Source organism: Macaca mulatta, chromosome 7, assembly GCF_049350105.2.
Source record: "Macaca mulatta isolate MMU2019108-1 chromosome 7, T2T-MMU8v2.0, whole genome shotgun sequence".
NCBI classification, from domain to species: Eukaryota; Metazoa; Chordata; class Mammalia; order Primates; family Cercopithecidae; genus Macaca; species Macaca mulatta.
The window spans coordinates 35,942,850-35,967,444 of record NC_133412.1 but is presented as its reverse complement, the minus strand read 5'-3'; the positions used below and the strand labels follow the sequence as shown (position 1 = coordinate 35,967,444).

General features: G+C 35.8%; 1 protein-coding gene across 4 annotated transcripts in view; it reads left to right on the top strand.

Moving 5' to 3' along the window:
• Window positions 1-24,595, top strand: part of ADAM10 (ADAM metallopeptidase domain 10) — a 153,612-nt gene that overhangs the window by 93,101 nt on the left and 35,916 nt on the right. For 3 of the 4 annotated variants that reach the window (XM_001097016.5, XM_028850986.2, XM_077939494.1), the window contains 4 exons: window positions 9,302-9,451; window positions 11,503-11,595; window positions 14,534-14,717; window positions 22,141-22,304. In XM_001097016.5, the coding sequence (XP_001097016.2) occupies window positions 9,302-9,451; window positions 11,503-11,595; window positions 14,534-14,717; window positions 22,141-22,304 (591 nt within the window). The remainder of the gene's footprint in view (window positions 1-9,301; window positions 9,452-11,502; window positions 11,596-14,533; window positions 14,718-22,140; window positions 22,305-24,595) is intronic. The other variant, XM_077939493.1, reaches the window with a different exon arrangement.

Sequence of the window (24,595 nt, the reverse complement as noted above, 5' to 3'; positions counted from 1 at the left end):
TCACTATATCATTATAAAAGGGGCCAGGCCTGGTAGCTCATGCCTGTAATCTTAGCAGTTTGGGAGGCTGAGGTGGGCGGATCACCTGAGGCCAGGAGTTTAAGACCACTCTGGCCAACATGATGAAGTCCTGTCTCTATTAAAAATACAAAAATTAGCTGGGTGTGGTGGTGGGCATCTGTAATCCCAGCTACTTGGGAGGCTGAGGGAGGAGAATCACTTGAACCCAGGAGATGGAGGTTGCAGTGAGCTGAGATCGGGCCACTGCACTCCAGTCTGAGTGACAGACCAAGACTCTGTCTCAAAAAAAAAAAAAAAAAAATATATATATATATATATGTCAAGGAGTCAATTCAGCAAGAGGATTTAACAACTGTAAAAATATATATTAATATAGTTTGGATATTTGTCTCTGCTCAAACCTTCTGTTGAATTGTAATCCTCAGTGCTGGAGGTGGGACCTGGTGGGAGGTGTTTGGATCATGGGGGCAGATCCCCCATGGCTTGGTGCTGTTTTTGTGATAGTGAGTTCTCGTGAGAATTGGTGGTTTAGAAGTGTGTGGCACCTCCCCCTACAGACACTCTTGCTTGCTCCTGCTTCCAGTGTGTCATGTGCCTGCTCCCCCTTCACCTTCTGCCCATGCTTACAAGCTTTCTGAGACCTCTCTAGAAGCCAAGCAGATGCCAGCACCATGCTTCCTGTAAAGCCTGCAGAACCATGAGCCAATTAAACCTCTTTTCTTGATAAATTACTCAGTCTCAGTTATTTCTTTATAACAACGCAAAAATGGCCTAATACATATATGTACCCAACACTGGAACACACAGATATGTAAAGCAAATATTATTAGAGCTAAAGAGAGAGATATTTCAATACAATAATAGCTGAAGACTTTAATACCCCACTTTCAGCAATGGATAGACCTTCCAGACAGAAAATCAACAAAGAAACATTGGACTTAATCTTCAGTATAGAACAAATGGACCTAATAGGTATTTATAGACCATTTCATCCAATGGCTACAGAATACACATTTTTTTCTCCTCAGCACCTGGGTCATTCTCAAGAATAGACCATATGTTTGGTTATAAAACAAGTCTTCAAACGTTCAAAAAATTGCAATAATATCAGGTATCTTCTCTGACGACACTCGAATAAAACTAGAAATCAATAACAAAAGGAGTCTTTGAAACTATACAATTACATGGAAAGTAAACCATATGCTCCTGAATGACCAGTAGGTGAGTGAAAAAATTAAAAAGAAAATTGGAAAATTTCTTGAAAGAATTGATAATGGAAACACAACTTACTGGCTGGGAGTGGTGGCTCATGTCTGTAATTCCAGCACTTTAGCAAGCTGATGTGGAATGATCATTTGAGCCCAGGAGTTTGACACCAGCCTGGGGTCTGTAGTGAGAACTTTTCTTTACAAAAAGTTTTAAAAGTAGCCAGGTATGGTGGTGCATGCCTTTAGTCCCAGGTCCTTGGGAGGCTGAGACAGGAGGATTGCTTGAACACAGGAGGAGGAGGTTGCAGTGAGCAAGATTGTGCCACTGTACTGCAGCCTGGGCAACAGAGGGAGATGCTGTCTCAAAAAAACAAAGAAAACACAACATACCAAAACCTATGGGATACAGTAAAAGTAGTACTAAGAGGAAAGTTTATGTAGCTATAAATGCCTGCATCCAGAAAGAAAGAAAACTTCAAATAAATACCCTAATGATGCATTTTGCAAGAGCAAACCAAACCCAAAATTAGTAGAAGAAAAGAAATAATAAAGATCAGAGCAGAAGTAAATGAAATAGAAATGAAGACAATATAAAAGATCAAAGAAACAAAAAGTTGTTTTTTGAAATCATAAAATTGATAAACCTTTAGCCAGACTAAGAAAAAAAGAAGACCTAAATAAATAAAATCAGAGATGAAAAAGGAGACGTGTTGTAAGTGGTATAGATGAAATTCAAAGGATCATTAGTGGGTACATTGAGCAACTATATGCCAATAAATTGCAAAATGTAGAGGAAATGGATACATTTTTAGACACATACAACCTACCAAGATTGAACCATGATGTTCAAAACCTGAACAGACCAATGACAAATAATGAAATTGAATCTGTAATAAAAAGTCTTCCAGTAAAGAAAAGCCTGGGACCCAGGGGCTTCACTGTTGAATTCTACCAAATATTTAAAGTATAACTAATACCAATTGTACTGAAACGATTCCAAAAAATAAAGCAGGAGGGAAAATTTCAAACTCATTCTAGGAGGCCAGTATTACTCTGATACCAAAACCAGATAAAGGCAGCAAAAAAAGAAAACGGCAGGCCATCATGTCTCATGAATATTGATGGAAAAATTACCAACAAAATCCTAGCAAACTGAATCAGCAATTCATTAAAAAGATCATTCATCATGACTAAGTGGGATTTATCCCAGGGATGCAAGAATGGTTCAATGTATGCAAATCAGTCAGTGTGATACATCATAACAGAATGAAGGACAAAAGTTATATGATCATTTCAACTGATGCTGAAAAAGCAGTTGATAAAATTCAACATCCCTTCATGATAAAAATGCTCAAAAAATTGTGTATAGAAGGTACGTATCTCAACATAATAAAAGTGATATACAGCAGATCCATAGCTAGTATCATACTGAATGGGCAAAAACTGAAAGCCTTTTTTGTAAGATTGGGAACACAAGAAAGATGCCTACTTTCACCACTGTTACTCAACATAGTACTGGAAGTCCTAGCTAGAGCAGTCAGAGAAGTGAGAGAAATAAAGTGCCCCTAGATTGGAAATGAAGAAGTCAAAATATCCTTGTTTGCAGATGATATAATCTTATATTTGGAAAAACCTGAAGACTCCACCAAAAAACTATTAGAACTGACAAACAAATACAGTAAAGTTGCAGGATACAAATTCAACATAAAAATATCAGTAGCATTTCTACTGTTGTTTCCAACAACAGTCTGAAAAAGAAAAGCAATCCTATTTGCAATAACCACAAATAAAGTTACATACCTAGGAATTAACCAAAGAAGTGAAAGATCTCTACAATGAAAGGTATAAAACACTGATGAAAGAAATCGAAGAGGACACAAAAAAATGGAAGGACATTCTATGTTCATATATTGGAAGAATCAGTGTTGTTAAAATGTTCATATTACAAAAAGCAATACAGTTGCTACCAAAATACCATTGTCATTCTTCACAGAAATAGAAAAAACCATTTGAAATGTTCTATGGAGCCAGAAGAAACTCAGAATGACCAATGCTGTTGAGCAAAAAGAACAAAATTGGAGGAATCCTATTACCTGACTTCAGATTATACTGTAGAGCTGTAGTAACCGAACAACATGGCACTGGCATGAAAACAGACACATAGACCCATGGAACAGAATAGAGACCTCAGAAACAAATTGATACACCTACAGTGCATTTTTTACAGTGGCGCCAAAAACACACATTGGGGTAAAGATAATCTCTTCAATAAATGGTGCTGGGAAAACTGGATATCGGTATGCAGAGGAATGAAACTAAACCTCTATTTCTCACCATATACAACAATCGAATAAAAATGAATTAAGACTTAAATTTAAGTGCTCAACTGTGAGACTGCTACAAGAAAACATTGAAGAAACTCCCCACTTTATGTGGACAAAAATTTATTGAGTAAAACCCCATAAGCACAGGCAGCCAAAGCAAAAATGGACAAATGGATCACATCAAGTTAAAAGCTTCGGCTCAGCAAAGGATACAATTAACAAAGTGAAGAGACAACCCACAGAATGGGAGAAAATATTTGCAAACTACTTGTCTGACGGGATTAATAACCAGAATATATAAGGAGCTGAAATAACTATATAGAAAAAAATCTAATCTGATTTAAAAATGGCCAAAATATCTGAAGAGACATTTCCTAAAAGACATACAAATGGCAAACACGCATATGAAAAGGTGCTCAACGTCATTGATCCTCAGAGAAATACAAATAAAAATTACAATGAAATATCGTCTCACCCCAGTAAAAAATGCTTTTATCCAAAAGACAGGCAATAACAAATGCTGGTGAGGATGTGGGGAAAAGGAAACCCTCATACACTGTTGGTGGGAATGCAAATTAGTACAACTACTATGGAGAATAGTTTGGAGGTTCCTCAACAAACTAAAAATAGAACTACCATAATCCAGCAATCGCACTGCTGCAGATCTACCCAAAGAGATATATCATAGAGATAGCTGCACTTCCATGTTTGTTGCAGCACTGTTCACAAAGGCAAGATTTGGAAGCAGCCTAAGTGTCCATTAATAGATGAATGGATAAAGAAAATGTGGTACATATACACAATGGAGTACTGTTTAGCCATAAAACAGAATTAGATTCTGTGATTTGTGACAACATGGATGGAACTGGAGGTCGTTATGTTAAGTGTAATAAGCTAGGCACAGAAAGACAAACTTCACGTATTCTCACTTATTTGTAGGAGCTAAAAATTAAAATAATTGAACTCATGGAGATAGAGAGTAGAAGGATGGTTACTAGAGGGTGTAATAAGTATTAGAGCAGTGGTGGGGGAAGTGGGGATGGTTAATGGGCACAAAAACATGTTAGAAAGAATGAATAAGACCTAGTATTTGAAAGCACAGCAGGGCAACTATAGTCAATAATAATTAAATTGTACATTTTAAAGTAACTAAAAGAGTGTAATTGTATTTTTTGTAACAAAAAGGATAAATGCTTGAGGGGATGGGCTCACCATTTAACATGATGTGATTTCCACGTTGCAGTACTGTATCAAAGTGTTATATATCTTATGTACCCCATAAATATATATACCTACTATGTACCCACAAAATTTAAAAATAAAAAAATTTAATAGATAATGGGCAAAACATTTGAAAACACACTTCACAAAAGATGTTATAAAATATTTTGGATTTTGATCTGGAGAAACGTTTTGAAAACATAAGACTTTTCAGTATAAAAAAGATGAATATATTTTACTATATGAATATTAAAAATAAAAGGCATCTTAAAGTGAAGGCAAGTTATAAAGTTTGTATAAAATATTATGTGTTCACAAAGTATAAAATTAATAAAGAATTGTTTTTAAGTAGAGAACAACTGATTAGTACAACTAATATAAAGCAACCTGGCCTGAAAATAAAAATATTTTATTTTTATTTGTATATGTATATCTCCATATATGTGTTTTGTATATTTGTATGTATTTATTTGAAGGCATTGGAAAGATAACATGATTGTGAAGTAGTATGGGACCAAGATCTCAGAAAAAAGTATACACCTAGAATGGTGATCCTGGTATTTGGTTCTACCTTTTCTCCTGGTGTGTCTTTGAGTTTCTGAGGAGGTAGCTGAGAGACTGAGAGGGAGAGTAGAACTGTGCAGATTTATTAGGTTGAGGATGAAAATATTGTTTAGGATCTGCCCAGAAGAGCTATTGGTTGGGACCTTGAAGGACTACTCCCTAAGAGTAAAGGTATAAATCATAAAATGTTCAACCTCTCCTCACAGAGATTAAAGTTTCACACCACATCTCAGTCCCTGATTGGATTAAGGTGATGCAGGATTACTAGTGCACCGAGCCTAACTCTGCTTACCAGAAGTGAAAGTAAATCTTTTGAGAAAGGTGTCAGTCACAACCTCAAATTAAATCTGTGGTTATCCACATACATAGCCTGGCACTCAGTTCAGTGTAACCAGTATATGAACTAACAAAACAACATGATGGAAGAACAAGAGAGTCAACCGACAAAGGAAATGGTACCTGGATAAGAAAATTATCTGACACAGACTTTAATATATTCAAGTCATAAAGACTAAATTTAAAATTTTAGCAGAAAATTGAAAATTAAGAAAAGAACTGGTGGGAAATTTAGAATTGACAAATATAACAAAAATTAGGAATTTGATGGATTTAGATTTGGATAATATAAGAAAATAGAGCCAATTGCTAAGAAAAGGATGGAAAATACAGAAAAGAGCATAAGAGAAATAGATGATACGTTCAGAAAGTCTAATATATGTATTATGTAATTGATGTCCTAGAAGGAGGAAAATGGAGAGTCAAGTAAGGACAGGTAATGGCTGAGAATTTTTCAAATGTAACAGAGAGATATCAAACAACAAATTCATTAAGCCCTGTAATTAGGACAGGATAAATACTTTACAGTGAAAACAATACCATAGCACATTATTTGAGAAGTCTGAAAGCCCAAGATATAATCTTAAAAGCAACCAGTGAGAAAAAGTTTAACCACTCTTAAAAAAGCAACAGAAAACATAGCAGCTCATTTCTTATTGGAAACAGTTGAAACCAAAAGACAGTAGGATATGCTGAAACAGAGAAACTACCCTCCTCTAGGATGCTGTGCTCAGAAAAATAGATAAAAGTAAAATTAACACATTTCAAATGTAATATATAACCATCTGACACACTGAAAGTAGTTTTTTTCCTGATGAAAAGATTGCAGGCTCAAATGCTAACTTGTAGATGAAGTATTGAATAAAGAACACGTTAGATAATTTTAAATTAATTTTTACCGTATACTACAAAGCACTTTTTCATATTTCAGACTGATTTCTTATTTAAAACCTTTCTTTAAATAGGATTTTCACATTAAAGCATCCAGGTTTTTTTGTTTGTTTGTTTGTTTGTTTTTGTGGTCTGGAGTAGAAAATCTTGCATATATAAAACTTCAACATTAGCTAAAATAAATTCCTTTTTGTGTAGAATGACATGATTGTAAATATTAACTGCATTTCACAAATACATGGATTTGAAATACTTCTCAGTATTTGAGTCATTTACAAACTGTGTTAACTGAGACCTGGAGACCATCTAAATGAAAATCCTGAGTAGAATAGTATTCAAGGTAGGCTTTGGGGACAGTTCCCCCAAATGTTACACTATTTCAGTAGTATTGGTACCCATGAATAATACAAATTGTTTTAAAAATGAGTTTTATTGTGTATATATCAGGTATACTACATGATGTTATGAGATACATGTAGATAGTCAAAATGGTTACTATAGTGAAGCAAATAAACATTTCTATCATTTCACATAGTTACGCTTTTTTGTGTGTATGGGATATAATACAAATTTTTCATTTTGTGTATGTTCACATGGAATTATTAAGGGAGAAGGAAATGTCAAGAAAGAAGAAATTGTGATTTAAAATTCAATTTGGGTTCTATATTACTGTGCCATCAAAAATATTTAAGGTGATCCTTTTAGGTGTTTACATATGTTTGACTCTTTGGATTCAACAGCAGTGGTAATTCTTTGAAGAAATACTTATTGAGGCCAGGCATAGTGGCTCATGCCTATAATCCCAGTACTTCGGAGAGCTGAGACAGGAGGATTACTTGAGACCGGGAGCTCATGACCAGCCTGGGCAACATAGGAAGACCTCTGTCTCTATAAAAAAAATTAGCCAGGCGTGGTGATACATGCTTATAGTCCCAGCTACTTGGGAAGTTTAGGCGGGAGGATTGTTTGAGCCCAGGAGTTTAAGGCTGCATTGAGCTGTGATCATGCCACTGCAGTCCAGCCTGGGTAACAGAGCGAGACTCTCAAAAGAAATACTTGGTGGGTGCGGTGGCTTATGCCTGTAATCCTAGCACTTTGGGAGGCCAAGGAGGGCGGATCATGAGGTCAGGAGATCGAGACCATCCTGGCTAACATGGTGAAACCCTGTCTCTTCTAAAAATTCGAAAACAAAATTAGCCAGGCGTGGTGGCGGGCACCTGTAGTCCCAGCTACTCCTGAGGCAGAGACGGGAGAATGGCGTGAACCCGGGAGGCGGAGCTTGCAGTGAGCCAAGATCGCGCCACTGCACTCCAGCCTGGGCGACAGAGTGAGACGCTTGTCTCAAAAAAAAAAAAAAAAAAAAAAAAAAAAAAAAAAAAATAGTGTGTACTTTTTGCTGCCAAGTCTTTGTTAGGTGGTAGCATTACAGTGAGGATCAAACAGAGATAATTTCTTCTTTCCAGAACTTACATTCTAGTGGGTGATGTGGGATGTGGACAGAAATTAAATAATCCCACAAATAAATGTAAGGTTGCACTATGTAAGAGACATTGGTATATGGTTCTGTGGAGTGGTATAATGGATAAATTGACCTTCTCGAAGTCTAAAGGAAGAAGGAAGCCATTAACAAGATCAGAATAGGTAGTGTCAGCATGTGCAAAGACTGTGGCAGGAGATAGACTGTGTGTTGGAGGATTGGAAAGAAAGCGTGTATAGCTGTACCACAGATAGCTAGAGTTGGGTAACATAACAGGGTTTCTTTGTGAAGTAATATGGAATGAGAAAAGCTGCATAGTTAAGTAGAGGCTGTGCAATGTTGATATTTGGGGGAGCATGTAAAGAAGATTGGGCTTAATCTTTAGAGCAATAGGAAGTCATTGAAATACATTATTGAGGTGGATGACATATTCAAATTTGCAGTTTGAAAAGATTGCAGTATGGAGAAGAGATCTAAGGCCATTAGTGGCTATTGGTTGATTAAATTGATTTTACTACAGTATTCTAGATAAGAAGTAATGGTAGCTTGGGCTAGAGTGGTGGAGCCAGAGATAATGGGTAGATACCTTAGGTATTTAAGAGATAAACTTGACAGAACTGGATGGTAGATGGGTATTAGATGTGAGGTAGAGAAGATATCAAAGTATTATAAGCTATTACACAACTCGCTTTCGATTTAAATGAATACATATTAAAATATATGTTTTGAAAATGTTTAGGCCGGGCGCGGTGGCTCAAGCCTGTAATCCCAGCACTTTGGGAGGCTGAGATGGGCGGATCATGAGGTCAGGAGATTGAGACCATCCTGGCTAACACGGTGAAACCCCGTCTCTACTAAGAAATACAAAAACTAGCCGGGCGAGGTGGCGGGCGCCTGTAGTCCCAGCTACTCGGGCGGCTGAGGCAGGAGAATGGCGTGGACCCAGGAGGCGGAGCTTGCAGTGAGCTGAGATTCGGCCACTGCACTCCAGCCTGGGCGACAGAGCAAGACTCCGTCTCAAAAAAAAAAAAAAAAAGAAAATGTTTAAAAGTTAAGGAGTTCCTTGAATAGATAGTAAATTATCTATATGGAGAAGATTATGAGACAAAGTGATTTTAGGAACTTTTAATGACAGCAGAAATACCTATGGTGTTATATAAAGCAGAGTAAGAAATTGTTTATAGTATGTATTCTTAATTAGATAAAATGATAGTATTAAAGCATGCTAATTATCAAAAATGACTCTTTTTGATGTATAGATACCTCAAGAAGAACATGCTGCTAATGGTCCAGAACTCCTGAGGAAAAAACGTACAACTTCAGCTGAAAAAAATACTTGTCAGCTTTATATTCAGACTGATCATTTGTTTTTTAAATATTACGGAACACGAGAAGCTGTGATTGCTCAGGTATTTCTGATTATGCACTGTTTTAGTAGTCCCCGTATTGTTTTATAATACCTTTTCTTTCCTTTAAAAATTTAAGTTAGTATATTCTCTTTTTGGGAAAAAGTATGCATTTTCAGTTGTGACGTGATAAAATGTGTAAGATAAGTACATGGATAACTGAAAGACGAGTTGGGATATTTTAGTGTCAAAAGACAGGGGTAAGACAATGATTTCCTGAAGGAGATGATGACACTGAAGTTTAGCTTTGGAAAGGGAGTTGAATTTTCATTTGTGGTCTTAAAGGACGGAAAGATGGAGGAATCCTTCCAACTGGAAGTATTTAATTATATTCTGTATTTTTACTGTATGTAGCACTTTCTTAGTTACATTATTATTTGCACTTGTGTCTTCTCAACCCTCATTAAAGTATAAGTATTTTGCGGGTACCCTTCAAAATGTCCTTCGTGTTGAAGGTACCCAGTAAGAATTTGATGAATGAACTTTTGACTGAAAGGATTTGAAATGGATAAGATGGAGGTACCACTAGTATAAATGATTCATTTTGGTGGTGAGGATGAACTTATTTTTAAACATGTGTAAAAGCTGGGTGGTTCTTCCCTTAGGATTTTGAAAATGTGAAACTAGAGCTTGAGGGAAGGGTTGCCTTGAGAGATTGAACGTGGAAAGAATGAAACCAAAGGAGAAGAAATTGGAGCTATCTGTATATGGTGAATAGGTTGAGGAAGAGAAGCTAGTGAGGAAAAACGTAATAGTTAATGAGGTAGGAGATTTTCTAGGATTTACCAAGGAAGAAATACATTTCAAGACAAAAATAGCATGAATTTATAATGAGCCCTATGAGCACAGCTAGGAATTTCATTAGCAGTGTTTGGCAGCCTGGGCTACCTTTGAAGTGATTATTGTTAATGCTTTTACTTGACCATCTTGTTTTATGTTTTTACAGTTTCTTTGAAAATAACTTTGAGAGTATATATATATGTTTTTACACAAATCGTAGCAAGAGTATTTTTTGTAAATGAAGTTAGGAAGGTTGTCTACAGAGTGGTTTAGAAGCTAGAAAGTTTAGTTGGGGGTCAGCTAGGTAAACGGATGCTTTTGGGTTTATCATCGTTTATCTCCTTGTAGAATTTAGCAAAATCTGAATGTATATTTATTATATTTGTATTATCTCCCTCTTTTCTTCCCCTACTAAAGTAAGCCTCTGTAAATTTATAGGGACCTTCTGTATTTTGTTCACCACTATATCTCCATTGCCTAAAACAGTGCCAAGAATATAGAAAGTGGTCAACAAAGCTTACAGAATGTGTACTAGCGCAGCAATAGAAGGATTAAAGTCAGGGAATGACTGTGTGTTCTGAACTGTCAGGGAAGTTCTTATAAAAATGTTTGAGCTGAGTCCGAAGGATAAATAGAGAAAGATACTCCAGGCATAGGATGTACGTGAAAAGGAATGAACGTGTGACATTGTAGGATTGGATTGAGGAAACAAAACTTTTATGTGACTGAAACAAGAGTGTATGTTTGGGCCGTTTGTGGTGACTCATGCCTGTAATGCCAGCACTTTGGGAGGCCGAGGTGGGTGGATCACTTGAGGTCAGGAGTTCGAGACCAGACTGGCCAACATAAAACCTGTCTCTACTAAAAATACAAAAATTAGCTGGGCATGGTGGTAGGCGCCTGTAATCCCAGCTATTCGGGAGGCTGAGGCAGGGGGATCACTTGAATCTGGGAGGCAGAGGTTGCAGTGAGCCAAGATTGCAGCACTGCACTCTAGCCTGGGCAACAGAGCAAGACTCTGTCTCCAAAAAAAGAAACAAAAAAACAAGTGGGCATGTTTGTTGTTGGCCAGAGGAGTCTGGAAAATAAAATAGAATCTCCCCTGTCAGCGCAACTCACTAATCTTTTTCATGTTTCTGTCCAGTATATAATGTTGACATTTTAAAATGTGAATGTGGTGGGACATGAATAATTATTGATTTTGAAAATGGAAATTTATAATCTTTTTCATCTTTCAACATTGCCTCTAAAATGTTCTGTTTTTTAAATCATAGATATCCAGTCATGTTAAAGCGATTGATACAATTTACCAGACCACAGACTTCTCCGGGATCCGTAACATCAGTTTCATGGTGAAACGCATAAGAGTAAGGAACTTAAATAGTTAAAAACACTTAAAAAGTGCAACAATCCAGACCATGTTTACACACACACACAAAAGCTTGCTTTTAATTTTATCTTTATGAATTAAATAATTTAAATTAAATTGTATCTGTTGATGCAGTTTTTTACTCCTGGCATTTACACATGTACACACACACAGATACTTGGGTTTATGATTTAAGAATTAAATGTATAAGGTCTTAATCCGGACTACAATAGAGGTAAAGTGTGTTTTCAGTCTGTCTGATTAACATATTATTAAGAAAGCTCTGACTCTTCAATAACTACGGATATAGTACTTGACTTTTTCCCCCTAACATTATCCCTCAGTTTCCTAAAATTTGCTTTGTACAATATTTTTCACTGTGTGTTCCATTTGGTGTTCCAGGGGAAAAAGAGGATAAATACAGTGTTTAAATAAAATTGGAAGTTGGAAAAACCCTTAATACTATAATCTTCTTGAAAATTCACAACTCACAGTAACATATATCAAGTTTTGAGAAGTCTTCAGGAAAGAAACCCATATTTTTCTAAATTTTTGACCATGAAACCTTTTTTTAGAAAAAATATATTAACATGAACAGATTCCAAAGTACTTTAGGCATTTTGAGAAAAGCTGATCCAGAGCCATAGGGTCACATAGTATTAGTTTTAATGTTATAAATTACAGGTGAATAAATAAATTACTGACAAATTTAGGCTATTTTTTCAAAAAATTTCTGAATATTCTAAATATATATGTATAGCTTTTTAAGAAACAGTATTTATATACTAAATAAACAACCGAACTTAAAAAAATCATCCTTTCACAAAAGTATTTGCCGCAGGGTTCCTTAATATTTATGCTTTCCTAGTTTTCTTCAAATATGGTTAGATAAAATGTCTATACTAGAAAATTTTAGTATATACATTCAGCCACATAGCTGTAGGTAGTCCTTAAATTTAGAAGTAGTATGATTAAATCTTAAATTGAATTTTCTTAAGGTGAAATATGATTTACTGATTTACAGTATAAGAATTGTTCATAATTAATTGCTTTCATGTATTCTGTGAGCAATATAAATTCTTAAATGAGCAAGTAACAATGATAAGAAGTATTAAGTGTTGCTGTTTAGTAGGCAGAGCAATAAAATGCTAGTAATGAAAAGTAGAGAACACCTCAACACATTTTAGTGATGCCCTTTGAGGAAAATGATTTGTATTATGAAGAAATGCATGTGTATAAGTAAATAATGTGGTAGTTGGTTGTTTTTAGACCTTAACTCTTATTAAAACTTTAGTAAAGTTTTATCTGTTGAAGTTTGTTCACAACCTATTTAAAATTTATATTCTGTCAGCAAATATTAATAAGCCATTTAAATAATGGGTAATTACAATTTAGATGCAATTTTTTCTTTTTTTTTCGAGAAGGAGTATCACTCTGTCGCCCAAGCTGGAGTTCAATGGCGCAGTCTTGGCTCACTGCAGCCTCTGCCTTCCAGTTTTTCAAGCGATTCTCCCACCTTAGCCTCCCAAGTAGCTGGGATTACAGGGATTACAGGCACCCGCCATCATGCCTGGCTAATTTTGTATTTTTGTAGATACAGGGTTTCATCATGTTGGCCAGGCTGGTCTTGAACTCCTGACCTCAGGTGATCCGCCCGCCTTGGCCTCCCAAAGTGCTGGGATTACAGGTATGAGCCACCGTGCCTGGCCTTAGATGCCATTTTTATTTATAGCCAGTATTAGAAAATTACTAGAAAATTTTGTTTTTATATTTAGTGGGAGAAAGCCATCTACAGCATGTCTTCAAGCATGGAGTATCTGTAAAATACAGTGTGTTTGCTTTTGAATTTTTTTAGTGTTAAATGGCTGTAACTGATTGTTTTTGGTTAATTGTTAATAGATAAACCAGATGTTCTAAAATCTATTCTTAAGCAGTTGCCCTCAATGGTGTTTTTGCCTTCCTGCTTCTGAGCCTCTTGGTTTTACTGGAGAGTACGGGTCATAAAGAGACCTGTAATTCTTGTTGTATCAACCATTATGTGATCCTCTTATTGCCAACATTTTCAAATAGATTGAGGTTTGCCTTTCAGTAAAAACATTTACTTTCATATTGTAATGCCTTAGCTTACCTGGGGAAAGCCAAATTGTTCTAGGACTTCATAGGAGACAGACAGGTCTCTGAAAGGATGCAGGGGCTAATAAATAAAAGCTTTTGTTTAGTAGAAGTCTGGTATTGGAACAGATTATTCAGATTCCGAAGGAGGAACCTGTGGTAGGAGTATAGTAGCTAAGTGTCAAAAGAAACATTCTGAAATAACTCAGTTTGAAATAGTAAAAGAAGTGAATTTGAATTAGAAAGCAAAATTCTTGCCTACAATCAGGAAAAAAAAATAAATTTGCAGTTAGTGTGGTTTGGCCCATGTGACTCTCTAGGCAAGGAAAACCAGGAAAATGATTTGTCTGCTGAACTGACAGTCTTGGGTTTGATACCTATTTTATATTCTAGTAATTAGCTAAAGTACAGGGTTTTATATCCTTGTAGGTGTCACCATATGTAGGAGATTAGGACTAAAGGAGACTTGTTCAGATAATTAAATTTGAGAAACTATACTTCCTTTACTGAGCTTCTGAAAGCAAAACTTGTTTTTTCTTCCCAAGTGTTCAGTGTTCAGGAATCTGGTGAATACTTGCTCAGAAGTATAACATCTTCAATTTTAATTTCCCTACCTAGCCTTTCTTTTTTATTTGTTGTTATTATTTTGCCTTCTGTGATCAGCTCAGGGATGTGGGCAGTGGGAACAACCTTAGAAGCCTTAATTCAGGCCTGATTTCCATGGGAGCGTATTGTCCAGGTATATGCAGAAGAAGGTGAGCAGACATTTACACTAAAGCTCTGCTAACATTAATTACTTACTAAATTATTGTTTTGAATTTTAGATCAATACAACTGCTGATGAGAAGGACCCTACAAATCCTTTCCGTTTCCCAAATATTGGTGTGGAGAAGTTTCTGGAACTGAATTCTGAGCAGAATCATGATGACTACTGTTTGGCCTATGTCTTCACAGACCGAGATTTTGATGATGGCGTACTTGGTCTGGCTTGGGTTGGAGCACCTTCAGGTAGTTTATCATATTAAATATGTCTTAACTTACTACTTGAAACAAAGAGGAGTTTTCAGGGAATGTTGAATTTTCAAATTATAGGAGAAAGTGATGCCTTACAATATCTTAATTTATGCTACTTGAGTTAGGCAAGACTCATAAGCATAATGGAAAAGGCATAATAGATGAAGGAGCTTTTCATTTTGAAATGCATATAGGGAAATATCCTGATTCCTGACATTTGAATAGACCAAATGAAATAAATAATTTTGTGAGAAAAAGTGGTAATTCTGAAACCCAAAGGGAAATTTTATTTTTCCACAATAAAGTTAATAAATGTTATATATTTCCCCAAAATAGGGTACTTAGAATGAAAAGAGGAAAACTGTGTCTTGCTCTCTCTTCTGTGGTGAGATAAAGAGCAGAGAAATCCTCATCAAGAGTGGCAAGTAGAAAGAAAAGAAAGCCTACCTTTATTATTTTATTTCTAGCCTTTATTCGAATAAAAGGGAAGCACTGCATGAAAGAGATGTAGGCAGGAAGTCCCTGGTACCCACAGCTCCATTGACATCATCACCTGGGTTCATACTCTGCTGAGTTTCTGCCTTAGCTATGAAAGCTATTGTCATTGATAATGTTGGGATGGGACAATACCCTTCCCATTACAGTGGGGGTGGAGTGTCGTGGAGGAGCTGTGATTTACTGTATAAATTCAGTTTCCTAGTTTAGAAATCCAAATTTATTAATTGAAAGATGAGTGGAAAGGACCCCAGGCTCTTTGAATATAAATTGTGCCAAGTAGAGTTTAATCAATAGTATATTATCTTCTGAGCTATATACAACAAATTCTCCTTCTGATAATTCATTTCTATGTTTAAAAAAAAAAAAAAACTGCTTTATCCAGAGTAATAGAAACTTTTGTATTCCTATTCTTATTAGTTTATTCTTTGATTTGTTTTGTATATTTTAAGATCTTAAGTAGTTCTTTATTTTCCTTAATTTATATTTTTCTCCTTTTTTAAAAGTCATTATTTTAAGTCAATATTTTTACAATTGCCATAGCTTCTTTTGTTTTTCTTCTATGTTTTAAAGTGTACTCAATTTCATGATGTCATTTTAAAGTACAAGTTTATGTCATGGGCTGCATATTAATAGTGCAGTACTTTTGGATATTTGTCTTTTATGATAATCTGTGCTTTTTTTGTTACTTGGATTGGTCAGCAGATTGTACAGCTCACTCTTTCCTGTGATTTTTCATGTGTAAAACTTCTATACTCTGAAATCTCTTTGCCCCTTCAATGTTTGGATGATTTTATCACAAAGTTTGTGATTTCTTCTCCCTATTCATTAGTAAGTACTATTAAAAACTCAGGGTCTCATATGATTTTATTTGTATATATCCATTAATACGGTAGTTCTGAAGTCTCAAATGAGTGGTTCTCAAAGTGTGATCCATGGACTAGCACCATCATCATCACCTAGGAACTTGTTAGAAATATAAGTTCTTAGGCCGTACCCGGGTCTCTTGAATCAGAAACTATAGGTGTGGAGCCCAGCAGTCTTAGTTGGAACAAATTCTCAAAGTGATTCTGATGCACACTGAAGTTTGAGAAGCACTACATTAATATTGTTGTCTCTAAAGCTTGCTCACAAAATGCCTCCTGGGTAAGTGAGTTTGATCTTAAACTAAAAACTTCCTGCCATTTTGCATTTTCAGTTATAGACTATTGTATTTAAGGATGTAATGATTCTGTGGGAATTTGGTAAAATTCTTCCTAAATCTTCAGATATTCTCACATCTTTAGATTCAGCTACTTATTTTTTTTTAAAGTAGGCTTTATTTTTTAGAACAGTTTTAGATTTACAAAAAATTGAACAGATTAGATATTCTCAAATCTCCATCCTCCCTCCCCTGACAGTTTGGGGGAGTACTGGTCAGGTACATTTTAGAATGGTCCTCATTTGGAATCTGTCTGATGTTTTCCTCATGATTAAACTGTAGTTATGGGTTTTGGGGACACTCAGTGTTTATGTCTCATTGTTTGTGATAATTGGATCACCATTTGTGATGCTGCTCATTTTCCCGAGTTGGGCAGAGTTTTGGATTGAAAATGGTGGGGCATGTTACTTGTATTTTCTTTTCTGTCTTTTTTTTTTTTTTTTGAGACAGTCTTGCTCTGTCACCCAGGCTGGAGTGCAGTGGTGTGATCTCCACTCACTGCAAGCTCCACTTCCTGGGTTCACACCATTCTCCTGCCTCAGCCTCGTGAGTAGCTGGAACTACAGGCGCCCACCACCGTGCCAGGCTAATTTTTTGTAGTTTTAGTAGAGACAGGGTTTCCCCATGTTAGCCAGGATGGTCTCGATCTCCTGACCTCGTGATCCGCCCGCCTCTGTATTTTCATTATTAGGGTCTTCATAAAGGTGAAACAAGATACTTCCTGTGTACTTCATGAGCAAAAATATGGTGATTGGCAACCAAAATAGAAAACTGAGACTCCTGTTATTAACCTTCTATCCCCATTTTCCCCGCCTCTGCCTTTTTTCCTTTTATATTATTATCTCTCTTTATTTCAGACGTTAGATGTCTGCTTCGATTACTCTGTGTTAAACCCCTAACTTCAGCTCTTGGAAGCCATCTTCTTTTTTTTTTTTTTTTTTTTTTTTTTTTTTTTTTGAGACAAGAGTCTAGTTCTGTTGCCCAGGCTGGAGTGCAGTGGCGCGATCTCGGCTCACTGCAAGCTCCACCTCCCGGGTTCAGGCCATTCTCCTGGCTCAGCCTCCCGAGTAGCTGGGACTACAGGCGCCCACCACCGCGCCCGGCTAATTTTTTGTATTTTTAGTAGAGACGGGGTTTCACTGTGATCTCGATCTCTTGACCTCGTAATCCGCCTGCCTCGGCCTCCCAAAGTGCTGGGATTACAGGCGTGAGCCACCGCGCCTGGCTTGGAAGCCATCTTCTAAGAGCTGCTGGGGAGGGGCTAGGCAGGCACAGAAGAATAGAGACCAGAGTGGGAAAGAAAAGGGATCTTTGTTCCTTTGGTCCAGCTTTTTCTAGTGTAGGTTATCTGCCCTGAAATAACGTTGCCAGCTTTCTTCTTCACTTGTCTTTGCCCTTACTACTAGCTGAACTGAGTTTCATATTTGACTTAATTTTTTTCTAAAACAGGGAATGTTATATATTTAGTCTTGATTATTTCAATACCTTTATGAGGTGTAGGTATTATTGTCTCCCCTCTACAGATGGGGAAACTTGTGTTCAGAAACTTTGTGACCAACCTAATATCACACAGCTAGAGGTGGAACAGGATCTGGAATCTGGACCTTTTGACTCCAGATTCAGTTCATTTGGTAATTATATTACTAGGTATTTTATATGTGTATAAATAAAATCTACACACACACACACACTAACATCCTAGCCTTTTCTTAGATGTTTCAAATAAGCAGCTGAAATGTTTTCTGCTTCTTAGTAGAGGTTATATATTGATGGAATATGTTTTCTTCTTTCTTGAGAGAGAATAGTTATAAAATCATACTAAGCTATAATATTTTGATACAATTTTGGGTAATTGTCATGGCATAATGGGAAGAGCAATGGATTGAGAGGTGGGAGACAGGATTCTTGTCTTTTCTCTGTCTGTAAATTCAGGAAAATAATTTTTCTTCTGGTTGTTTATTTTTTTCATTGTAGTTCTATCTTTGCTCTTCCTTTGAGTCTTCATGTTTCTACCTATAGGTCTTATCAGTTAACTGAATGAACAGAGTCTTGGTTCGGCCTGATCATTGAATGAGGCTGGCTTTGGAATTCATCTCTGTAGTTAGTCCTGAAACCTTTAGTACTCCTCTATTTGTGAAGAATATTTTTTGAGGCATTTCATTTGGTAGAAATAGTCTCTTCTGGTTTTTTAGATTCGATGTTTTAGTTTGATATTACATATTAAAATTTGAGAGCGTAGAGAACTTAACACAGGGTTCTCGGGAAAACCCACAGCTTATTCCTAACCCATAGTTTAAAAGTATAATTTCAAATGTTGGGAAAATTACATCATTAGAATATTGCAATAGAACACTTTCTATTGGCATTTTGTGCTTGTCTGGACCCCTTGTATATTTAACATCTTTGATCCCTACCCATTACATGTGAGTAGTGCTCTCCAGACTTGAAAGCCAAATGACTGTGCTCTCACATTTCCTAGTAACACTTCTGGGAGTAGTACTATGGTCTGGTCCAGAATTACTGCTCAGATTAGTATTGTATGATCAGCATGTTACTATTAGTTTTTGGCCTCCTCACATCAAAACTGTATTTATGGAATATGTCAAGGTATCATATTACTCTTGTATTTTTTTCTAAGACTTTTTTTTTGGGGAGTGGGGTGGAGTTGGTCTGTTTTGAAGTTTAGGACGGATACTCTGACGGATAGCTCTCAAACTATCCTGCAGATAGAAAATTGTCATTATACTTCTTTGTTGCTTATTGACTCATTCATCAATAATTACTTTTGACCTGAATTTAAAACATTTCACCCTTCTCATTGTTATTCACAACTTATATTTGTCAGTGATGAATATATGTATAATAAAATCTTAAATTTAAAATATGTAGCAATTGAGTTTGAGTCAATGGTTTAGCTGTGGGTATATGTAATACCTCATTACTGAGTTTTCTGGCATATCAAAACTAGTTGCAGTATTTAAAAAATTAAACCATAACTTTCAGAGTTACAAATAGTATTTTATTTCTTCCTGTATAATTAAGTTTCTCCAACATATGCTGTTAGTCTGCAACAAATATTAAACTTCCATTGATCGACTGATTGATTGATTGCTTGAGACAGAGTCTCGCTCTGTTGTCCAGGCTTGAGTGCAGTGGCATGATCTCTGCTCATTGCAACCTCCACCTCCCGGGTGCAGGTGATTCCCCTGCCTCAGCCTCCGGAGTAGCTGAGATTACATGCATGTACCACTTCGCCTGGCTAATTTTTGTAATTTTAGTAGAGATGGGGTTTCAACATGTTGGCTATGCTGGTCTCCAACTCCTGATCTCAGGTGATCCGCCTGCTGCGGCCTCCCAAAGTGTTGGGATTACAGGGGTAAACCACTGTGCCTGGCTATTTTAAACTTTCATATAAGCAATAATCATAAAGACCAAAAACAGTTTTTAAGAAGCAATATATAAATTACTATATTTCAGAATAGTATATTCTAATTTATGTATACTCTTCTCTTAAATTAACCAGACCCTAAAAGTGCATAAAAATGTATATTATCAGAGATTTAAAAATATGCCTATTTACCTTTTTTTTTTTTAACTGATAAAAGATTTGAAGTGTGGAGTCTTCTATGCTTAATTCAAGTTTGACAGTACTGCATTGGACCAATATGCACGTGACAAATCTTCACTAAGGCAGGATATTAATTTACTATTTGTTTAAAACTATGCTGTGTGTACAATAATAATTATATACAGAATACTTATTTATATATTTTCTGGTTTCCAGAAATAATGATGTGTTCCTCAGGACTCAGCTCCAAAAGTAGAACTAGCTTAGGAAAATATAGTAAATACTGACAAATTATTTGGTATTTTCTCTCTACTCAGTTGTCAATGTAGAAAAGGTAGTAAATTTTGAATATCATAAAGGTTCTCAACCCCTTGCTGGGTTAAATTTGCATATGACTCAGTCTTTTAGTTTACTTTTCTTTGAAACACAGTTTTCATTTCAGCTTTCTGAATTATATAGTAACAGTAATTCAAATTTGTGTTTTGTTGCCATATAGTTTTCTTATATTTAAGGGGAGCAAGGCAACAGTCATAGTATAATACCTTCTTGCAGACCTATTTTGAATTGCGTGCTATTACATGCTTTATTAGTGATTCTAAATATTAGACTTGTTTTTGAAGCGGGGCAGAATGGGAAGGGGAGGAGAAGCAATATTAGACTTTTTTTTTAAAAAAACAGTTTAGTAACTTTGTTGTAACTTGTGTATAGAAAGCTAATTTGAGCAGTTATCTTAATAGCCTTATCCATTTGATTGTATTTCGTTTAAAAATCAAATAGGGAAAAAACTTTTAAGTATAAATATAAACTAAATAACTTCTCACTGAAAATCTTAATAATAAAGTTAATTAAAAGAAAATATGATCTTACCAATATAATGTCTATATAAAGGCATGAATTGACCAGACATTTTCTGATTTTCCTATTATTATTTTTCCAGTTTCTCATAATTGATTTTAGCTGTGAGAGCACTGTCATTTTGCTATTAAATTCTAAAGTCACTGTTAATGAACAGATGAAGTACAAAATGATAAAAATATTTAAGTGGAAATATGGCTTTTCTTTTAAATTTTTATAGTGCCCTAAAGACGTATTGTAACAATCATAATTCAGTTTTTAAATTTATTTTGAAAATTTCAAGCCTGCGGAAAGGTTGCAAGAATAGTATGGTGAAATTCTTCTTCTTCCTTTTTTTTTTTTTTTTTTTTTTTTTAAGACAGAGTCCCACTGTGTCACCCAGGCTGGAGTGCCGTGGCACAATCTCAGCTCACTGCAACTTCCACCTCCCGGGTTCAGGCAGTTCTCCTGCCCGAGTAGCTGGGATTACAGGTGTGCAACACCACACGCAGCTAATTTTTGTATTTTTAGTAGAGATGGGGTTTCACCATGTTGGCCAGGCTGCTCTCAAAGTCCTGACCTCAAGTGATCCACCTGCCTCGGCCTCCCGAAGTGCTGAGATTACAGGCATGAGCCACTGCGCTGAGCAGTGGTGAATTCTTGATAGATTAATCAATCATTAACCTTTTGCCGCATTTGCTTTCTATCTCTTCCTTCCTTCCCACCCGTATTCTCTTTTTCCTTCTTTCCTCCACCCCCTCTTTTTTTTTTTTTTTTTTTTTAACTTTCTTGACATAATTATTTTCTTTTTTTACAAATACATTGTATGTTGTATCTCAGGACATGTACTCATGTGCCTCACTGCTTTTTGTAGAAGTGACTTTCTCAGAATCTTCTTGAGGATATTTTGTTCAACTTTCATTTAACTTAAAATCATAAGATTTCTTTTTAAAAGATGAGAGGAAGTACACTTTGACTCAGTGTAAATATTGATATATTCAAATTGAAAGGAAATGTAAATATTTGTTTTCCTAAATTAATGGGAACAAAATTTGGGGGACATTTTGATTATGAAGAACATTTTGTGAAGATTGTGTACTCAGTCCTGGAAGTTTCTTTATGAGTGTCATTAAAACTTTTATTTGAAGTGACTTCTTAGTCTTGGACCAAAGAAACTTTCGCGTATGTGATACGTTTGAGTACCAGTTCTATTTTAGATTAAAATATAAAATGTTTTCATTTAATATAGCATATATTACCTTTTTAGGGGATAAGGGGAAATAGATGCTAACTTAACCATTTTTTTTGTTCTGGATTAGGAAGCTCTGGAGGAATATGTGAAAAAAGTAAACTCTATTCAGATGGTAAGAAGAAGTCCTTAAACACTGGAATTATTACTGTTCAGAACTATGGGTCTCATGTACCTCCCAAAGTCTCTCACATTACTTTTGCTCATGAAGTTGGACACAACTTTGGATCCCCAGTAAGTATTGTCTAATTATTAGCTTAAAAAATACTTATTAGTCTGAGTTTTGTGTTGAGTGATTTATTTTACATTTACAGTGAAAACAAATGTACTTACGAGTGTTTACTTTTTATGTCAGAGCACGGTAATGTATTTGACCATACTGAAAGGGAGGAAGATAGAATGTTTGTGATTAAAATAAGAAAAGTAAGCATAACAATGCCAGAATTCTGTGAAGGCAAGGAATTTCATCTGGCTTATTCAGACAAAATAATATCTGTATCTCCTGGCCCTAGAACAATGCCTAGTACCTAATGTACTCAAATATCTTTTGAATGAGAATCATTATTCATTGTTTAAAAGTACATTTTGAATATTCAGCAAATTGTGAGAAATTTTTTTTTGTTTTGTTTCTGTTAAAGCATTTTTAGGGAATGAGATATTTAAAAATCTTTACTGTGGAATGAGATTGATATTTTAAAGTCTTTTATCTACTGTGGAATGAGATTGATATTTTAAAATCTTTTATTATGAGAAAATTCTAATATACTCAAAAGTAGAACAAATAGTGCAACAAAGCCTTACATGGCCATGATTTAGAAAAAGGATCAGCAAACATTTTCTGTAAAGGGCCTGCTAGTAAACATTTTAGGCTTCAGGGGCAGCGTTTGGTTTCTGTTGTACGGTCTTTGTTGCTTTTACAATTTGTTAAATGTGGAAAAGCCATTCTTAGTTAAGCCATATAAAAACAGGCTGCTGGCTACTTTGTCAACCCCTAATTCAGAGCCAATAATTGTGAAGATTTTGCCATAACTTCTATCTGTATTTCTTTCTTTTTCTTTGCCATTTAAAGGAACTCTGTTTATCCTTACATATTTCAGCATATATTCCTGAAAAAATAGACATTTTCTAATATAACCACAATGTGGTTATTATACCTAACAAAATTAACAACAATCTTTGGTATTATCTAATACCCAGTCCATTATATTGATCTTTTAAGTGATCTTAAATATCAGTACAACACAGAAATATTTAATACTGAATGATATTCTCTCTTTGTGATTTTGGTAGAGCTTATTAAAGATAACATTTTGGAAATGTACACTTGAGAACTGTATAGAAATTCATTTTACTTTCACCTTATCACTTGCAAAAGTGCAAGTTTTTATGATTTTTAAAAGTAAGTCATCTACTTGTAGCTTAAAATCCCCAAATGCACTTCTCTAATTTTTCCCATGTTTGTAAAATAGGTGCCATCTCACTAAGTTGCAAGTCTTTCTTCTTCTACGTCCCAATCAGAAATTGATAGATTATTATTAATGTTCTTGTATAAGGTATTTAAAATGTGCTTAATCTCTGTAACTCTTGACTGCTTTTGTGATCTGTTCTAAAAAGAGTACTTGGAATTTTAGAGATGAGCAGAGAATTATTGTTCATAGTTGATTTGCATTTTCAAGAGCAAGTCATCTTGGTTCCAGGCCTTACCAGGTGAATTTTAGTACCCTTCCAGCTACTTGTCTGGCCTATAGTCCCAGGTCACTCATTTTAATGTGCATATATATCACCTGAGAATCTTAAAACACAGATTCTTTTTTGGTAGGTCTTTGATGGGGCCTGAATTTCTGTATTTGTAACATGCTCCCAGACAATGCTGCTGCTGCTGGTACTCATCTGTGAACTGCACTTGTAGGGAATCTAGACCTTTCTCTTTTCACTTCTTGTCTAGTCTCCTTCCTACCTAACTGCCAGTGAGATGTTTTTATTAAATTAATGTTATATTATTGTTCAATGGAGAAATGGAGAAATTGGTTCACATTATTTGCCTACCACGCTCAATTATACCTCATTCTTTTGCACATGTTGTTAATTCTGCCATCTGTATCCATAGTAGATGGTTGTCTTCATCTGTTTTGTGTTATAAGGGAATATCTGACGGTAGGTAATTTATAAAGAAAAGAGGTTTATTTGGCTCATGATTCTGTAGGCTGTACAAAAAGCATGGTGCTGGCATCTGCTCACCTTCTGGTAAGGGCCTTAGGCTACTTCCACTTATGATGGAGGTAAACAGGTGGTGGCATGTGCAGAGATCACATGGCGAGAATGGGGGCGGTGGGAGCGTGGGGTCGGGGAGAGGGGGTACTAGGCTTTTAACAGCCAGCTCTTGCAGGAACTAAGAGAGTGAGAATGTACTCATGCACCCACCTCCAACCCTTCGGGAAGAGCATTAATCTATTCATGAGGGATCTGCCCCCATGACCCAGGCCTCTCTTGTTAGGCCCCACCAACAACATTGGGATCAAATTTGG